This window comes from Halichoerus grypus, chromosome 3 (assembly GCF_964656455.1).
Source record: "Halichoerus grypus chromosome 3, mHalGry1.hap1.1, whole genome shotgun sequence".
In the NCBI taxonomy this organism is placed as follows: Eukaryota; Metazoa; Chordata; class Mammalia; order Carnivora; family Phocidae; genus Halichoerus; species Halichoerus grypus.
In genome coordinates, this window is record NC_135714.1 from 35051286 (window position 1) to 35067954 (window position 16669).

A 16669-nucleotide genomic window follows, 5' to 3' on the forward strand; every position below is an offset into this window, starting at 1 on the left:
TAAAACAGAGAAAAACAGCTTTATTAAAAACTTACTCTGATGTCTGCTATGTAATAAAGCAAGGTATGAAACAATCTAACTAGTAATTAATGGTGGCCCTCGTTCAACTATGGCATGAAATCAGGTGACTGATGGGCTGCCAGGAACCACAGGCTATCTCCCATCTATTCTCACTGGTGGAATGTATACACACGATCCTTCAGGGAAGATCCAAACCTGGGATTTTTTTTTAAAAAAAAAGCAAAGCTATTCCATTAGGGGGCATTTTTAACTTTAATTTTTAAGATCCTCAGTATCTTTTATAGTCTGCACCGAGCCCCATCTTTTCCCAGGCCTCTGCATTGTGATTTTATGTGAAACTACCATTCCACTTGAAATAGTGGCACACTAGCCATAATAGCACACTTCATGAAAAAAATATAAATATATATTTATAATTTAAAAAGAGAACTAGCTCAACCACTATCATAGATTCAGACAGAGATTATCTTCAATTTACATATTACAATGATAATAATGAATTTACAATTTACAAATTCTTGCAGAGATAAATTTGGCAAAACAACCCAGATGAGGGAGAACAGGGAGAGACTGCCCCTAGTGTGTGTGTAGAAACATGGAGAGAGATATATCAAATACTCTGAGTTCAAATACTGAGGAAGAAATCAGAGAACATGAAGGTAAGTTTAGATGCAAAGAAAACCAGGGCATTCTGAATTTGGCAGTGCTCTGGAGCTTTGGGTAATGGAAGTGATAAGTGGACACAGTACCGTGTTCATAGGAGGCAAAGTGATGATATGATGACTTCAACAGAGAAGGTAAAGAGACAGCAAAAGCTTCCATCACATTAGCATTTTATCAGTGCTTGCAAAACAGTCTCAGACACAGTGTTTTGAAAACACTGCCTTTTGTCTTGTTTACACCGCAGATAATGAATTTTCAAAAAGTCTCCTTTCATTTCTAGTCTCTTCTTGCTTTTTTGTCTGTACTCAAGTATCTATATGGAGAGTGATTCATTCACCCATACAGGCGACTGGGCTAAGAGATTTGGGGAATACCAAGATGAGTATGAGCAATCACCTACCTAGTACACGCAAACCATCATATGAGAAAAACATGGGAGCCCAGAGAAGCAATCACAATTCATTGGGAGGAGTGAACCACAATACTCAAAGACTCACTCATACTCCCTGGACTTCTGACCATCAATTTACTCTGCTCTCCCTCAGCAGGTAGGTCCTCGGAGAGCAACCTACAATTTTACATTTGCCAGCCCACTGACCCATCTACCTAAGCAACTTCTATATCTCTAGGACAAGAAATGGCTTGTTCCCATAAGTATCGATGATAGGCTCAAAATGTAAAGTTTATGAAGTCGTGAGTTAAGTCCCAAATCTATCACTTCATCTGGATTGGATTCATTAGTTCATGAAAATGAGGCATCAGATAGTCCACAGTCAAATGGATGAAAACATTGTAAATGAAATTATGAATTTGTATTTTTGAAGTCATTACAGAATGACAGAAAAAAGTCACTCTAGTGCTTCGATGTAAAATAAGGAGACAAAACATTCATTTCTGTAAGGAAAGAGGATTAATATTTGAATCTGACAGAAAGGTATCCTCTCACATATTACATGGTCTTGGTAAACATTTATAAAATGAAAATTTAAGTTAAATACTTCAAATGCCTGCCAAAAAATTATCTGTCAAAAATACCCCCCTTCCCACTCCTACACCCATTCTTGCCTCAATTCAGGAAAGCAAATTGAATTTCATTCTGGTCTACTGACAACAGATGGCTTTCATATTAAGCAATTTCAGTTATCTGACAGCAAACAGTATCCTACTCAAACATTTCTGTTATCTCCTATTAACTGCAAAACAAAAAGACAACCAACACTCAACGAGGCAAAGAAAAAAATACTATTCCCTCAGAAAATAGACTTAAGTATCAAACTAAAAGTCAGAATTTCTTGGATATAGAATTCTCAAGTTTTCTGCTGATTTAAATGGCTTTTATAGCTATTAAGCCCTAACGTTTTATTTTTGACATGAGTTTTATATACTATAGAAGCTTTCCCTCTCACTTGCCTTTTCTTCATTTTTAGCCATAGAGCTAATCCTGTTAATCCAGGATTAACTGATGAACCGAGAATGATAACCAAGAAAGAATATTTTCTCTAAAAAGGAGAAAAAAGTGAGTATTTGGGGAAGTAGGTAAGTTCCTGGAAAATTGAAGAACCGATCAGTACAAGGTATAGTAGCCTAAAATCATCATAGTTTATGATGGTTGCTCTTCAATCATACAATATTGATTTCTCGGGCCAAGGCTTGAAGATAAATAACTGCTAGTCCCTGAAGATAGCCCTTGCAAGATAGCTACAAGATACATTATGTATTGGAAAAACAGTTATGTATTTTTAGTTCAAAAGCTGTTACTGAATATTCTAAGCCACACAGCAACAAATGCAAATGTATTTTTGCATATTGTCCAAAACAGCAGTACCAGTAACATCTGGATTTTTTCTCCTTTCAATTCCTATGGCTGCCTCTTCCCATCCAAATTCCTAGAGTTCCTTTGTCCCCAGGCTACTTATAACCTCTTACTCCATTCCACTCTGTTCTCCAACTTTAATCTGGATGGTCAACCTGTCTCTTTTTGGCTTGTAAACCTTCAACAGCTATTCAGTATACTCAAGAAAAGTTGGAATCTCCTTGGGTTGGCATGCAAGCCCTGGAAAATTTGACCTTGGCATTCCTTTTTAATCATGTGTTTGCTTCCCTTTGACATGAATCTCCTTTCTTCATCTGACACTCTGGTAATGGTTCAACAAGGCAATCCAGCAGCCTTCTTCATCTCTGTTCAAGATAACCTCTCTTCCCTCTTTCTCACTCAACACACATGTAAGGTCTTCCCATTTGGACACCTCTGCTCATTCAAAGTGTTCCCTAAGATTATAGATCGACCTCAAATTACCCCACAGTTTTCTCTCCTTCTTTTAGATCCATGTAGGACTTAACATAGGAACCATTATTTGCCACAAAAATCTAGAGAGACATTGAGACCATGTAATCCAAACCTTTCACTTTGATCCATACAAGATCATATCTTGCCGTTGTGCTGTTATATAGTTCCCATCTTATGCTTTCTCACATGTCCCATAATAAATAATGTAATCTCAGTAAATATTTTGTTAATTTATTAAGTGATACTTTAATAAATGCACCTTCCTCAAATGTATCAAAAATCAGCAGATAATCCTTTCAGTGGAGGGCATAAGCAGATGATCCCTTTGGAAGAAAAGCAGGGTATCTGGCAGGGTCCCATAAAAATCACAGCAGTATAAAAATACTGTTTTTAATCACCAGCTAATTTTGGCAGATACGGCTGATCCTTATCACATCAGGGAACTTCAGAGAGAGATGAGATTCCCAGATGGGGCAAGCTCAGGGATGGGATAAGATGTCCATTTCACATGTTCCTGGGTATTTTTTTTTTTTTTTAATCTAAGAAGCATTATGGTCTATTTATGGTCTTGTGCTAAAGGTTGTTTTGGTTTTTGCTCTGTCAAAAAAAGACCCACAACAAAAGAGCCATGTCAAAATGCCACATGCTTCCCAGAAGCTGGCCTGGTTTTTGTTTTATTTATTTCTGGACATATATCATCTGTGTGTACAGTAGAACACAAAGTGCTTCCAACATGCCTTTTAACAAGTAACATCACATCTGATTGTTTTCTATAAATCTTACCTAGAGTAACATCTATTGATCACCAACACAATATGACATCTTGCAGCATTTAACATGTCTAAACAACTGCTGATTTCATGAACAGTATTTCAGAATACATTGCCATGAGGTATTTAAATGTATTAAAAATGTTATCTTTCAAAAGTATTACCACTGTAAATCATTCTAATGTGAATTTAAGTGTCATGCTAATAAATGCTACAAAAAAAAAAAGTCTACCCTGGAACAAGAACTTAAGAGATACACAGTATTTCAATTGAATTACATTTAATTGAAGTGATTTGTATATATTACTATGAGTATATTTGACAGATATGAGAAATAAAATGTAAAAATCCTACCTTGTGTCTGTTTCTTGTTCACTGCATTATCAGCTTTATGTCGTTTCTAAAGTTTAAAAGCAAAAACAAGAACTGTGAAAAAATGGATGAGATTAATAAAACAAAGTAGCATCTACAACAAGAAAGATTTCTTTCAACTTATGTTTCTCAAGGCTTTTATCCTTTTATACCCTATATCAATTTTATAAGCATGCTGGGGTGTGGTGATAAGAAGAATCAGAGGGTAGGTGGGAATTTTAAAATTGAAAGCACAATCTATAGCATCTTCATACAATACTCCTCTTCTGGGAGCCCAGCTGTGCAGTCCTCAGAAGGATCATACATTATTACACAGGTAAGATTAAAATTTTAATGTAATGGAAAAGGCTGATTTAGCTTTTTGCTTAAATAATTCACTTAAAAAAGAAGATGCCCAAGAGAATTATCTGTAAAAACTACCATTTAATAGTGGTACTGAAATATTTTCAGCTTCTTATGAAATTCATTATCTAATTAGGCTGAGTACATCCTGCATAATTTTTTTTCTTTTTTTTTGCATTTGTAAATATTTTATTTATAAACTTTTTTTTTGTAGTTTTTAATTTTATTATATTATGTTAGTCACCATACAGTACATCATTAGTTTTTGATGTAGTGATCCACGATCCATTGTTTTCGTATAACACCCAGTGCTCCATGCAGTACGTGCCCTCCTTAATACCCATCACCGGGCTAACCAATCCCCCCTCCCCCCTCCCCTCTAGAACCCTGTTTGTTTCTCAGGTCCATAGTCTCTCATGGTTCATGTCTCCCTCCAATTCCCCCCACCCATTTTTCCCTTCCTTCTCCTAGTGTCCTCCATGTTATTCCTTATGTTCCACAAATAAGTGAAACCATATGATAATTGACTTTCTCTGCTTGACTTATTTCACTTAGCATAATCTCCTCCAGTCCCATCCATGTTGATGTAAAAGTTGGGTATTCATCTTTTCTGATGGCTGAGTAATATTCCTTGTATATATGGACCACATCTTCTTTATCCATTCATCTGTTGAAGGGCATCTCGGCTCTTTCCACAGTTTGGCTATTGTGGACGTTGCTGCTATGAACATTGGGGTGCATATGGCCCTTCTTTTCACTACATCTGTGTCTTTGGGGTAAATACCCAGGAGTGCAATTGCTGGGTCATAGGGTAGCTCTATTTTTAAATTTTTGAGGAAACTCCACACTGTTTTCCAAAGTGGCTGTACCAACTTGCATTCCCACCAACAGTGAAAGAGGGTTCCCCTTTCTCCACAACCTCTCCAACATTTGTTGTTTCTTTCCCTGTCCATTTTGGCCATTCTAACTGGTGTAAGGTGGTATCTCCGTGTGGTTTTGATTTGGATTTCCGTGATGGCTAACGATGATGAACATTTTTTCATGTCTGTTAGCCATTTGTATGTCTTCTTCAGAGAAGTGTCTGTTCATATCTTCTGCCCACTTTTTGACTTGATTATTTGTTTTTTGGGTGTTGAGTTTGAGGAGTTCTTTATAGATTTTGGATACCAGCCCTTTATCTGTAGTGTCATTTGCAAATATCTTCTCCCATTCTGTGGGTTGCCTCTTTGTTTTGTTGACTGTTTCCTTTGCTGTGCAGAAGCTTTTTATCTTGATGAAGTCCCAAAAGTTCATTTTTGGTTTTGTTTCACTAGCTTTTGGAGATGTATCTTGAAAGAAGTTGCTGTGGCCGATGTCAAAGAGGTTACTGCCTATGTTCTCCTCTAGGATTTTGATGGATTCCTGTCTCACATTGAGGTCTTTCATCCACTTTGAGTTTATCTTTGTGAGTCATCCTCCATAATTTAATGACATGTTGATGTCTGTCAATGACTAGAACCAAACACATATACCATGTGCATAAAGCCTCTTGCATCCACTGCTTCTCAATGGTCCCTTCTCCACATCATGAACCACTGAATCACATGATCCTATTCTCCTTCCTCCCAAAAGCACCAAAAAAATTATATGCTAAACAGGTGAGTTAGCCTGAGTCTGGGTGGGTGAGTATGAAGAGTCACATAAGCCGAAGTTTTAGAGCAGAGAGTAGAAGAAACGAAAGGTCAGAGGAAAGGTGAGAATTTGAGTGGCCAGGGGAAGCTATCTTGTCTACGGTTCAACTAGAGGTTTTCCATGGCTTCTGTCTAAACTTACAGCATCAAGTGTAACACATCAGCCTGCTGACTTTTGTAGAAAAGTGATGAGTATAACTAACTCTGAGCTCAAAAATTCTATCATTAAAGCTCAAGGTCAGATTTAGCTGCACAGACCTGACTATAAGGTGGGTTGGAATGAATGTGAAACAAAGGAGTTCCTAATTTTTCCATTTGAGAAGAAATACGGTTTTTAGAATCACAGTGCAAATATGACCATACTCTCTGAGGGAAAATGCCAGAGTTGTGGATTAGCACTCCTCCCAAAACAGCAACACTCAGGAGTGTCCTAATAGCTGGCAGCAGGAACGCAGTTCCCACAAACAATCAGCCACTGAACTGCACAAAATGCAAAGAGAGCATTCAAAACGCCTCTGTGGAAGGCTTGTAGAAAATAATTCTTGCCACATCCATAAACAGGAACACATTACAATTCTTTCTCAGAGCAAAACACTCACTAATAAAACCGTAAAAATGTAGACTTTCATTAGGCAAACTATTGCTTCCAAAAGTAAGCTTATGATTTACCAGATGTTCTTAATACATTTTTAAAGTTTAAACTTGTAGCATCAGTAGAGAATATTTTATAATTGATGAAACTCTCAAATACTTACTGTTTTTTATTGTTCATAAAGATCTTAAGAAAATTAGAAAGTAGCCCAAAATAAATTTGGGTTCAAAGTAATGGTCCAAAACAAATTTAGATATATGAAGGAGGTGCAAATATTTCCAAAACAATGGATATCTATGACAGACAATAGTTAGACTTCCAACTGAAGGAGACAAATAAAAGCTAATTAATGAAACATTCTACTTAAACAGGAAATTTAATCTTAGTGAGACGTAAGGAGATCCTGAACATTACTTTCCATCTACAGAGAATTCCTGTATAGGAGAATTCTTGTACAGCTCTTTCCTCAGCCTTCCCGCCACAGAATAAATTCGGTTGCTTGTCAAGAAACAATTGTGTGGAATATACATAAGGATCTATCCAGATAGGCAGATTCTAATCTTAAAACCATAAAAAAAAAAAAAAAAAAAAAAAAGAGAGAAAAGCATCTCTGGATCCCAAACAGATTATTATTCCTTCTAAAACGAACACTTCAGAAAACATTAATACAGCTATTCCATGAGTTCAAATACCTCCACTGTCCTGTAGTGAGAATTCATTTCATATCACTGAGGGCTAGTGAACTACTTAATATTATCAATATTTAACTGACAGTGTATCAATAAACTGTACCATATAAATAGTACCATGAACTTTAGAATACTGAAGTATGTAATGTGGACCACTCCCTCCTGGGAACCCTTCCTAAGTGTTTCCTATCTTATCATTGCCCAGGTGTTTTGATGGATTCCTGTCTCACATTGAGACAAACATTAATCAAGTAACCACACCAGCTCTTTTGCCTTTTGGCTAAGAATTAAATGATGCACTGAAGTCCTTAGAATAGTACCTAGTTCTAGTAAGTGATGAATAAATGTTAACTGTACTATCATCATCCAAATATCTTTTTGACTAAAATATAGAAAATGGATTGGAAGGAAACAGGATTTGCGTACACTAGTTAGAAGAATATTCTAGTAGCTGGTATAAAAAAAAAAATGAAGGATCTATCCAGATAGGCAGATTCTAATCTTAAAACCATAAAAAAAAAAAAAAAAAAAAAAAAGAGAGAGAAAAGCATCTCTGGATCCCAAACAGATGGGATCCTGTACCTTGGTCCCTTCTTCATCTCCTATCTTGTGCTACAGTGATGGAATTCCTCAAGGCTTACTCCCTGGCCCTCTTCGCTTCTTACTCTATACTCTCTTCCCAGCTCAGCTCATCCATACCTGCAGTTTCACTTGTAACTGATACATAAATATATACTAGCCAAGACTCTCATCTGAGCTCCAGACAGTTATATCCAGTAGCCTCCTTGACATCTCCCTCTGGCAGTCTCAGAGGCATCTCCTGCTGTGTCCACAAGGCAATCTAGGACGTTAACCCCCAAGCCTTGGTCCTTGTTCTCAGACATGGAACCACACACCATCCACTTGCACAAACCAGGAACTTGAGAGTCATCCTTAGCATCTTCTTCTCCCTCTCACTTCCATCCAATCCTTCTTCATTCAATAATATTTACAAAACATCATGAGCCAGGCCCTGTTACTATTGGTGAGGATACAACAATGAACAAGAGACAAAACTCTTGTTCTTTATGGAGCTTACATTCTAGTGGTCGGAGAGAGAATGTGAACAAAATAAGTAGGGCATGTAGCATGTTGGATGGTGAAAAGTCTTATCAATTCTACTCCTAAAAAGATATTGAATTCATTTCTCTATATTGCTTTATCTGCAGTGCCACCTGGTCTAAGATCTCTTCTTTTTTTTTTTTTTTATACCAGCTACTAGAATATTCTTCTAACTAGTGTACGCAAATCCTGTTTCCTTCCAATCCATTTTCTATATTTTAGTCAAAAAGATATTTGGATGATGATAGTACAGTTAACATTTATTCATCACTTACTAGAACTAGGTACTATTCTAAGGACTTCAGTGCATCATTTAATTCTTAGCCAAAAGGCAAAAGAGCTGGTGTGGTTACTTGATTAATGTTTGTCTCTTCTACTGGACTGCAAGCTCTAAACTGGCTACTTTTACTCACTAACCTCTTCCTCGTATTTGGTCTCTGAACACTGTGGACTTTAAAAAATTATCCTTTTTTTTTTTTTTTTAACGAATTAAGTTTATCAGAGTTTAAGTTAACACATGTATAGCAAAGAAGGCATGTTTTTCATGGTGAATATTATCAATTTAACAACCGATCTTGACCCTTACCATAAGAGCTGGCATCTGACAAGATGCAGTTTTTTTTTTTTAAACTAAAAGTTCTCCACCAATTTTAGAGTATTTTCAAGTAAGTATTTATGTCATTTGCTACTTGCACATTAAAAACAAGAAATCGTATTATGTTAAGCTATGCAAAGCATCAAGAGTTAGAATGCACTGGGTGGAGGTACGTCTTAGGTGTCTCCCCTGGAGGGAATTCTTACTGTTTTATTGTAAATGTTCAACAGAATATGAAAGAAGGCTTACTGGAAGATAAGCTGTGTTTTATTCACTGACATAAGAGTGGGAGACATAACTAGTCTTCACCAATATCTCATTTTCTTCTCTTTTCGTGGACACCGAGATTAACTTCCTTCTTGTCTTGTCAGTAGTTCTAATATTAGACTGTAAGCAGAGGTGATGTGCTCCATTTCTGGACCACAAATTTGTGGACCTCCATTCTCTCCTTCCTCTGCTCTGGTGACCACTATTCCACATAGCAGCCTCTCGATTCAGCTGCATCCCTGAGTGACTATATGAGCAACGGGGCCTGCTGCCCACCCTTCCTCCCAGATAAAAACCTGCAGTGTCTTTGAAAATGTGAAAAATGTGAAAAATAAACTTAGGTTTAAGCCACTGACATTTGGGACATGATTATTACTGCAGCAAAAGTTGAACACATCCTAATATCTATCCTAGTGAATTCTTGGCACCTAAGTACTGCTTCATATATTTTGATGAATGAATGGGCCAATACATGTATTCATTATAATTACTGATAAAGATACTCTTTGGGCAATCATCTAAATTATTTGACTTTTTTCCTTTTCTAGGGAGTAATTTTTCAAACTTTCTATCACCTATAAGTTGATATAAATGTCTTGTTAAACAATTCTTAACCTATTTTGTCAATTTCTTAACAATGATTTTATTGGAAAAGTACTCCACATAATACTATCACCCCACCCAACTATTACTACATCCTCCAGGAAGTACCTGATAAGCTGTTTTCTAGAAGTACCCAATTATTACATTGTGCCAATAAGAGTTCTGTTATAAAAAACAAACAAACAAACAAACAAAACCCTCTTGGATATCATTTTATTTACCATTTATTTTCATAGAGAGGGGTACTAAAAACCATAGCTAGAGAGCTTTTAGTATTGTTAGGGAAAAAGAAAAAAGGACAGGAGCTTAGAGCAGTGATAATAACATGGAGCTCTGGAACCAAACTGCCTTGTTTTGAATTCTCACAGCCCCAGTTATTAACTGTGTGACCCTGGAAGTTACCTTGATCCTCTGCCTCCTCTCCCTTATTTGTAAAATGGGGATAATACCAGTAATCCTTTAGAGAGTGGCTATAAGACTTAATAAATGTAAAGGATATAAAACAAGTACATGGATCCCAGAAACTCAATAGATGTGATGAATACTATTGTTGGTGACTTGCCACAAAACAGAACAAGAGCTGGATGAGAAGGAATCTGATCCCAACCATTTCTTGGACAAGTTTCATGATCTCTCTAAGCCCCAGCTTCCTTACCTTTAAAATGGGATTAATATCCAACTTGTAAAGTTATTGAAGAAATTAAATGGGAAAAACATTTACAAAAACAATAGCACAATGTCTAGTAAATAATATATGCTTAATCAAAACTATGTCAAAGAAAGAAAAGGGAGTACATAAGGCAAACAAAGAGACCAATTACAGTAAAGACTGATCCTTATGGATTGCTAGATCCAAGTACAATTTAAAGGATGGTAAGTCTGTGTGGAACAATATAGGTAAAAAGAGAGTCCCTTAAATTTTCAGCTTGTGGTCCCCATCAAGCATGTCACTTCCAATCAAGAGGACTGTGATGTTTTACACACACGCACACAGACATAAAACCTCTGTCTGTACTCTTAGACACTTGGATGTTTTTGAGACTGATGATCTAAATGGACACTTGACCTGTTTCAATTTGATTCTCTACAGAAATAATATAAATGTTTGTGCAACTTTAAATTGGAGCTTCCTAAAGAATGTCTCAGGCCTTCCTCGCCTTACCATCTGACTTGCCTAAGGCTCGACAGAAGGTCATTTCATATAGGCCAAGTATTTAAAGAGCAAAGGAAAAAAAAATTGGCTTCCTCAACTAAGGTAGTTAAAATAATGGTAGAAGAGGAAAAAGGAAAGTCTGAATTTATTTTGGGAAACTTATTTTATGAACAGGAAATTGACTTCCCCTTTTCTCAGCTACTACAGATTAATACTACTTTCTTTCAATAAAATAAAAGGAAGCTTAAAACTACTAAAGATGAAAAGGAATCAACGGTATTTAATAAGGTGAAAACCGTGCCTATGACTTAAACATAAAACATACATTAAAAGACCCTTTACACTGAGATAATTTGGAGGCTACTGTGTTTAACTTGAAATAATGTTCATACGGAACATTGGGCATAACTGAAAATAATGTTCAAATATAGTTTTCTCTCCAAGCCAATTATTGCATTTAATTTCTTTCACTACTAAACTACAAACGCAGAGAACACTCTGCCAAGCATTCTGTAACAGTAATCCTGCAGAAACGAAGAACAATGGACTCCAGAGCATATTCTACAGGTTTTTAAGTTGAATGGGCATTTTAAACAGCCTGTGTCAAGAATTAAAGAGAAACTAATATTTTAAAATATGCATATAAAATAAGGCACATTTATTTATGAAAAAAATTAAGTACTTACAATATCTTCTATGATCTCTTTGATAGCTGCCACAGCTAAAATAAATAAGAGAGGAACCAGTGTTGTATAGCGACCTGTTGGTGATACATCAGGTATTTGCTATTTGGGGGGAAAAAAAAAAAATCCAGTGAGAACTAGCAAGTTTATAATATGTTTAAAAACAACCAAGTCTTAGTGCCTCTTAAAATACTCTTCAGTGATTTTACTACTGCGGCAGACTAACGCTGAGTGAGGCAGTTTGCTCCTGTCTAGGAAGTGGCTAGAAGAGCACGTGAGCTGGCTTCATGACAAGCTGTTGTGTGTGCGAGACTAACACCTACAAAGGGGAGTTAGTTAAATATCATATAATCATTAAAAATGATATTCTAAAGACACACCGAATCACATGAGAAAATATCCACACATTATTACATGTTTAAAGCAGAATATAAAACATACGTGTTCTATGATCTTCTTTTTGTAAGCTAAATCAATAAACAATACATGGGAGGGGAAAGATGAAGAAGATATACACCCCGATGTTAAGAGTAGTTGCCTCTCAGTGGTGGAAAAGTGAGAGTTTTACTATTTTTTTCTTTATTTCTTCAATTTTTTTCTCTAATTATTTTTACAATGAATGAATGTTTTTTAATAAAATGAAATTTTTTTCCCCCGATTACTACTAACTCAAATACAAAAAAGAAACAAGTTTTAAAATGGAAATTCTTAACAAAAAAAAAATAAAAAAAAAATAAAATGGAAATTCTTATAAGGTTCAGAATTGACTGTTACTGTTACTAAAATAAATTAATATTTAATTAATATTTGAAGAAAAAGTTCCATCCCCTCTTACCATTACATTTCATCCCTGCCATATCAAATTGACAGAATGTTTAAAATAAGCTGATAAAAATGATTAAATAATAAATAAAAATAAAATAAGCTGATAAAAATGAATCAAATGTCAGTGGAATTCTGACATTGCTTGTGGCAGGAACTGGAAATGTCCACCCAAACCAGCTTGTCTCTCTGTGTTTAGCTAAAGCTTTGGAAGATTGGTCATGGGTTTAACAAAAACATTTATTAGTATCTGAACATTTGACTTTGAACTGAAGTTTTATGATGTGACTTTACCTGAAGCAGTGCAATAAAGAGAAAAAATGAGTTAGCAGCTCTTCTGAACTGAGAGTAGAGAAATCTTGGAAGGAATGTGATTATGTTGTATTTTGCAGTGCTAGAAAACAAAATGAAAAGTAGCATAAAACTTAATTACTCCATAATTAGCACCCACACTTATAAAATTCTATTATCATCACATAAAAAATTAGATGAACATTTGCCCTCTGTTTCAAATTGGGAGAATATTGCAAATGGTCATTAATCTAAATGAATATGAGTGAAAGGAACTGTCGAATTAAATAGTAAGAGTCTAATTTTCTTCACAATATCTTTTGTTCTCTTTGGCCAACCATCCTTTTTTTAACACACTAGGAGTAGCTTACAAATCAGTGATGGTGCATCAATAAAAAAATCTTACAAAAAAAATCGAATTTGAGCAAGACCGGGAACTTTAAACAGAGATGCCTACATAGGATAATTTCAGAAAAATGGGAAGTTTTCTAGGGTTCTGTTCAAATTTTCTCCATAGTCCCTCTAGGAACTTGGCTAGGACTCCACACTGAACATACCAGCTATGGCTGCAATCAGTAAGATATCAACACTTAGGTCTTGAAAACATCCAATCTTCTTTTATTTAAATAGAAGGAAGATTACATGAGTTGATAATTGTGAAGCTGGATGATGGGTACAAGGGAGTTCGTTGTGCTATTTACTTTTATGTTTAATGCTTTCCACAATAAAATCTTTTAAAAATTTAAAAAATAGGAGATTACAGGAATGCATACCACATTCCCCAAACTGAGAAAGTTACTCCAGAATGTGAAGTTGTAAATATTAATTGTAAATGGGCATTTCTCAAGTCCAGGAATTTTGCCACAGGAGAAACACTGGGCTAGCATAAGGGGTAAGGGAGTGTTCATGTTCACTCCATTCCAGAGGCCGCTTAGTGAACAGTGCTTACAACAGTGATACTTTTTATACTATTGTTGGAAGGAAAATGTAACTGTGAAGTAATTCTCACAGCCCTCCATTCCTCAACACCATACTAAATTTTACAACTATCAAACGCCAATATTTAAAGACTATGTAACAAAAAGGAGTTCTTGGTGAAGAACTGCAAAGACCTCTTCTAAAATGTTAAAACTTGTTGGCCAAAAACAATAATTCATCCCTCTATTAACAGGTTTGAGACAAAGGTATGTATCCATAAGCAGCTTTCACTATCCAGACACTATAAATATAATTGGGAGAGTATGGCTGTTTATCCTTTCTGCTCCTTCCAACTTCCAGATTCTTATTCCCATCTCTTTATTGGCCAGAAGATGGAGAAAAGAGCCGATTCATACTGCCTCCAGTGAGCTTTCAAATAGTAACTGATTTAACTGAAAGCTCTCTGTAAGCATTTTTGTTTTGGCCAGAGAGGGGAGATGGCCTATTGGGTTCCGCTGTGATAGTTGGTCCCACAGAGATCTTTGGTAGGTCCTACCTGACATGATTATTGCAGAATTTTGTCAGCTGGGGCTGGTTGATGAAAATAGTCCGTACTTCCTCCTGGTCAGCCAGTGAAGTCTTCTCTGAGACATCATCGGTCTTCTCATAACCTTAAAGAGAGACAGTCTTCTTATTCAGTAAGAAATCTTTCACGTTAGTATCCAGACAAAAACATACTTCATAACTACTTGGGATTCTAAATTATGTTAAAAGCTGCATGCTTCCACCTGATTGATGTTCTTGCTTCTTTTATAGTAAAAGAAGGAAAATCCCCACATCTCCTATTTCTACTAAATTTGAAAGGCAGCATTTAATAGTCATGTAAAAACTGACCGTTTCAAAAACAGTAACATCATTTTGCAATTTTTACTCATCGTTCCCCCATAAATGTTCAATTTCTTTCCATTATGTAAGAATACATCTGAAAGTAACAAAAAATTTTAAACTAGTTTCCATTACAGTTTTAGACAAAACTAAGAGAGGGGTAATTTAAAATATATTTTTAAAACATAAGTATACACATTTAATACCTTTCTGGTGTTTCATTTTTTTTTTTTTTTTTTTCTTTTTGGTGAAGACAGAAAAAAGATACCCATTAAGGTTTAAATAGGCAACCACCATGCTGTGGTATGACCACAACTCACTGTGATAATCTTAATCTTTCCACTAATGGCAATTTATGAGTTTTAAATAATGACAACTGAGTTTTAAATTTCTTGAGACCATTTCAAGTCATCTCAGGATCATTCTAACAATGCAACAGATTCTGCCAATTTCAATGGGGTAACATCTTGTCACCATATTGACAACACTTTTTAAAAACACAAGATCCAGGGCGCCTGGGTGGCTCAGTTGGTTAAGCGACTGCCTTCGGCTCAGGTCATGATCCTGGAGTCCCTGGATCGAGTCCCGCATCGGGCTCCCTGCATCGGGCTCCCTGCTCGGCAGGGAGCCTGCTTCTCCCTCTGACCCTCCCCCCTCTCATGTGCTCTCTCTCATTCTCTCTCAAATAAATAAATAAAATCTTTAAAAAAAAAAAAAAAACACAAGATCCAGAAGAATGGGAAAAAAATGTAAACTGCTTATTATACTGTCTATTGAGAATTAAATGAGACTAGATTAAATCAGTCCTTACCCCTTTCCTAGAAAGGGCTATCAACAGTATAGATAGCCATTTTTCTTTTCTTCTTTATCTAGCCAAGTCAACTCTTCCCATAAAACCTGCTGACCTATAGAACATTTCTTCTAAAGTATTCTACAATGCTAAGTCAGTGATCCTTCTCTGTATTCCCACAGGCCTCTGCACTCCCCTTTCTCCCCTGCAAAACACTTATCAGAAGGTTTTGTTACTGCCTGCTTATGAGTCTGTCTCTCCCTACCAGAATGGGAACTCCCTGAGGCCATAGATGCTGGGTTACTCATCTTCCTAACACCAGTACCAACAAACAGCAGGTACTCAATAAATGTTTGCTGAATAAATATCAAATGACAAAGGAGTGGTTATTTGGCCATCCGAGCTCCCCCCCCAACTGAGGGCAAGTACATTTTTCTCCACCCATTGATAAGGACACTAATGACAGCCAAGTGCTGGTATCAAACTGTACAAGGAAAGCTTGTCTGTGGGGTTTTGTTGCTATATGAAACCAGAAAATCATTTAGGCTTTCTACAAAGGTGGGCAACATGAGTATGGGGACCAGTGTAGTGTGTGCAGGGGAATTCACAGGGGGCAACAAAGGGCAAGGTAAAGACAGGTGAGATGTGCTGAAAAGCACGCAGGCCAAATCTTGGAAGACCTCTCACACTTGTGCAGAAGTCTGGAAGGCATCCTCTGGTTGGCAGCAAGCCACTGAAAGCTTTCCAAGTAGAGAGGCGCAGAGTGAGAATGGTCACTCCGAAGGCCACATGGCTCCAAATTAAGTACCATCATATCCATTTTACAGTTTTAGACACATTAGCAGCTTTGCCTATGGTCACATGGTGAATAGTTATCTTTCACTACACCATGTTTTAGATACAAACTTCCCCCCTAGTTTTATATAATCAAAATTTTATCTATGGATTGCTATAGACTAGATGTTTGTGTCTTCCCAAAATTCATATGTAAACATGTAATCCCCAAATTGGTGGTATTAGGAGGTAGGGCATTTGGAAGGTGATCAGGTCATGAAGGTGGAGCCCTCATAAATGGGACTAGTGTCCTCACAAAAGAGACTAGAGAGATCCCTTGTCCCTTTCCCCATGTGAGGACACATTGAGAAGATGATCAAT

At 36.4% G+C, this 16669-nt stretch overlaps 1 protein-coding gene across 6 annotated transcripts in view; it reads right to left on the bottom strand.

Annotated features, from left to right (window-relative positions):
- The window catches only part of ATP8A1 (ATPase phospholipid transporting 8A1), a 219902-nt gene that overhangs the window by 172167 nt on the left and 31066 nt on the right, over positions 1-16669 (bottom strand). For 5 of the 6 annotated variants that reach the window (XM_036076975.2, XM_036076977.2, XM_036076978.2 and 2 more), the window contains exons 2-5: positions 14396-14510; positions 12925-13024; positions 11812-11910; positions 4096-4141 (exon numbers count right to left, since the gene is read on the bottom strand). In XM_036076975.2, the coding sequence (XP_035932868.1) occupies positions 4096-4141; positions 11812-11910; positions 12925-13024; positions 14396-14510 (360 nt within the window). Of the gene's footprint in view, positions 1-4095; positions 4142-11811; positions 11911-12924; positions 13025-14395; positions 14511-16669 lie in introns of those variants that run through there. The other variant, XM_078068559.1, reaches the window with a different exon arrangement.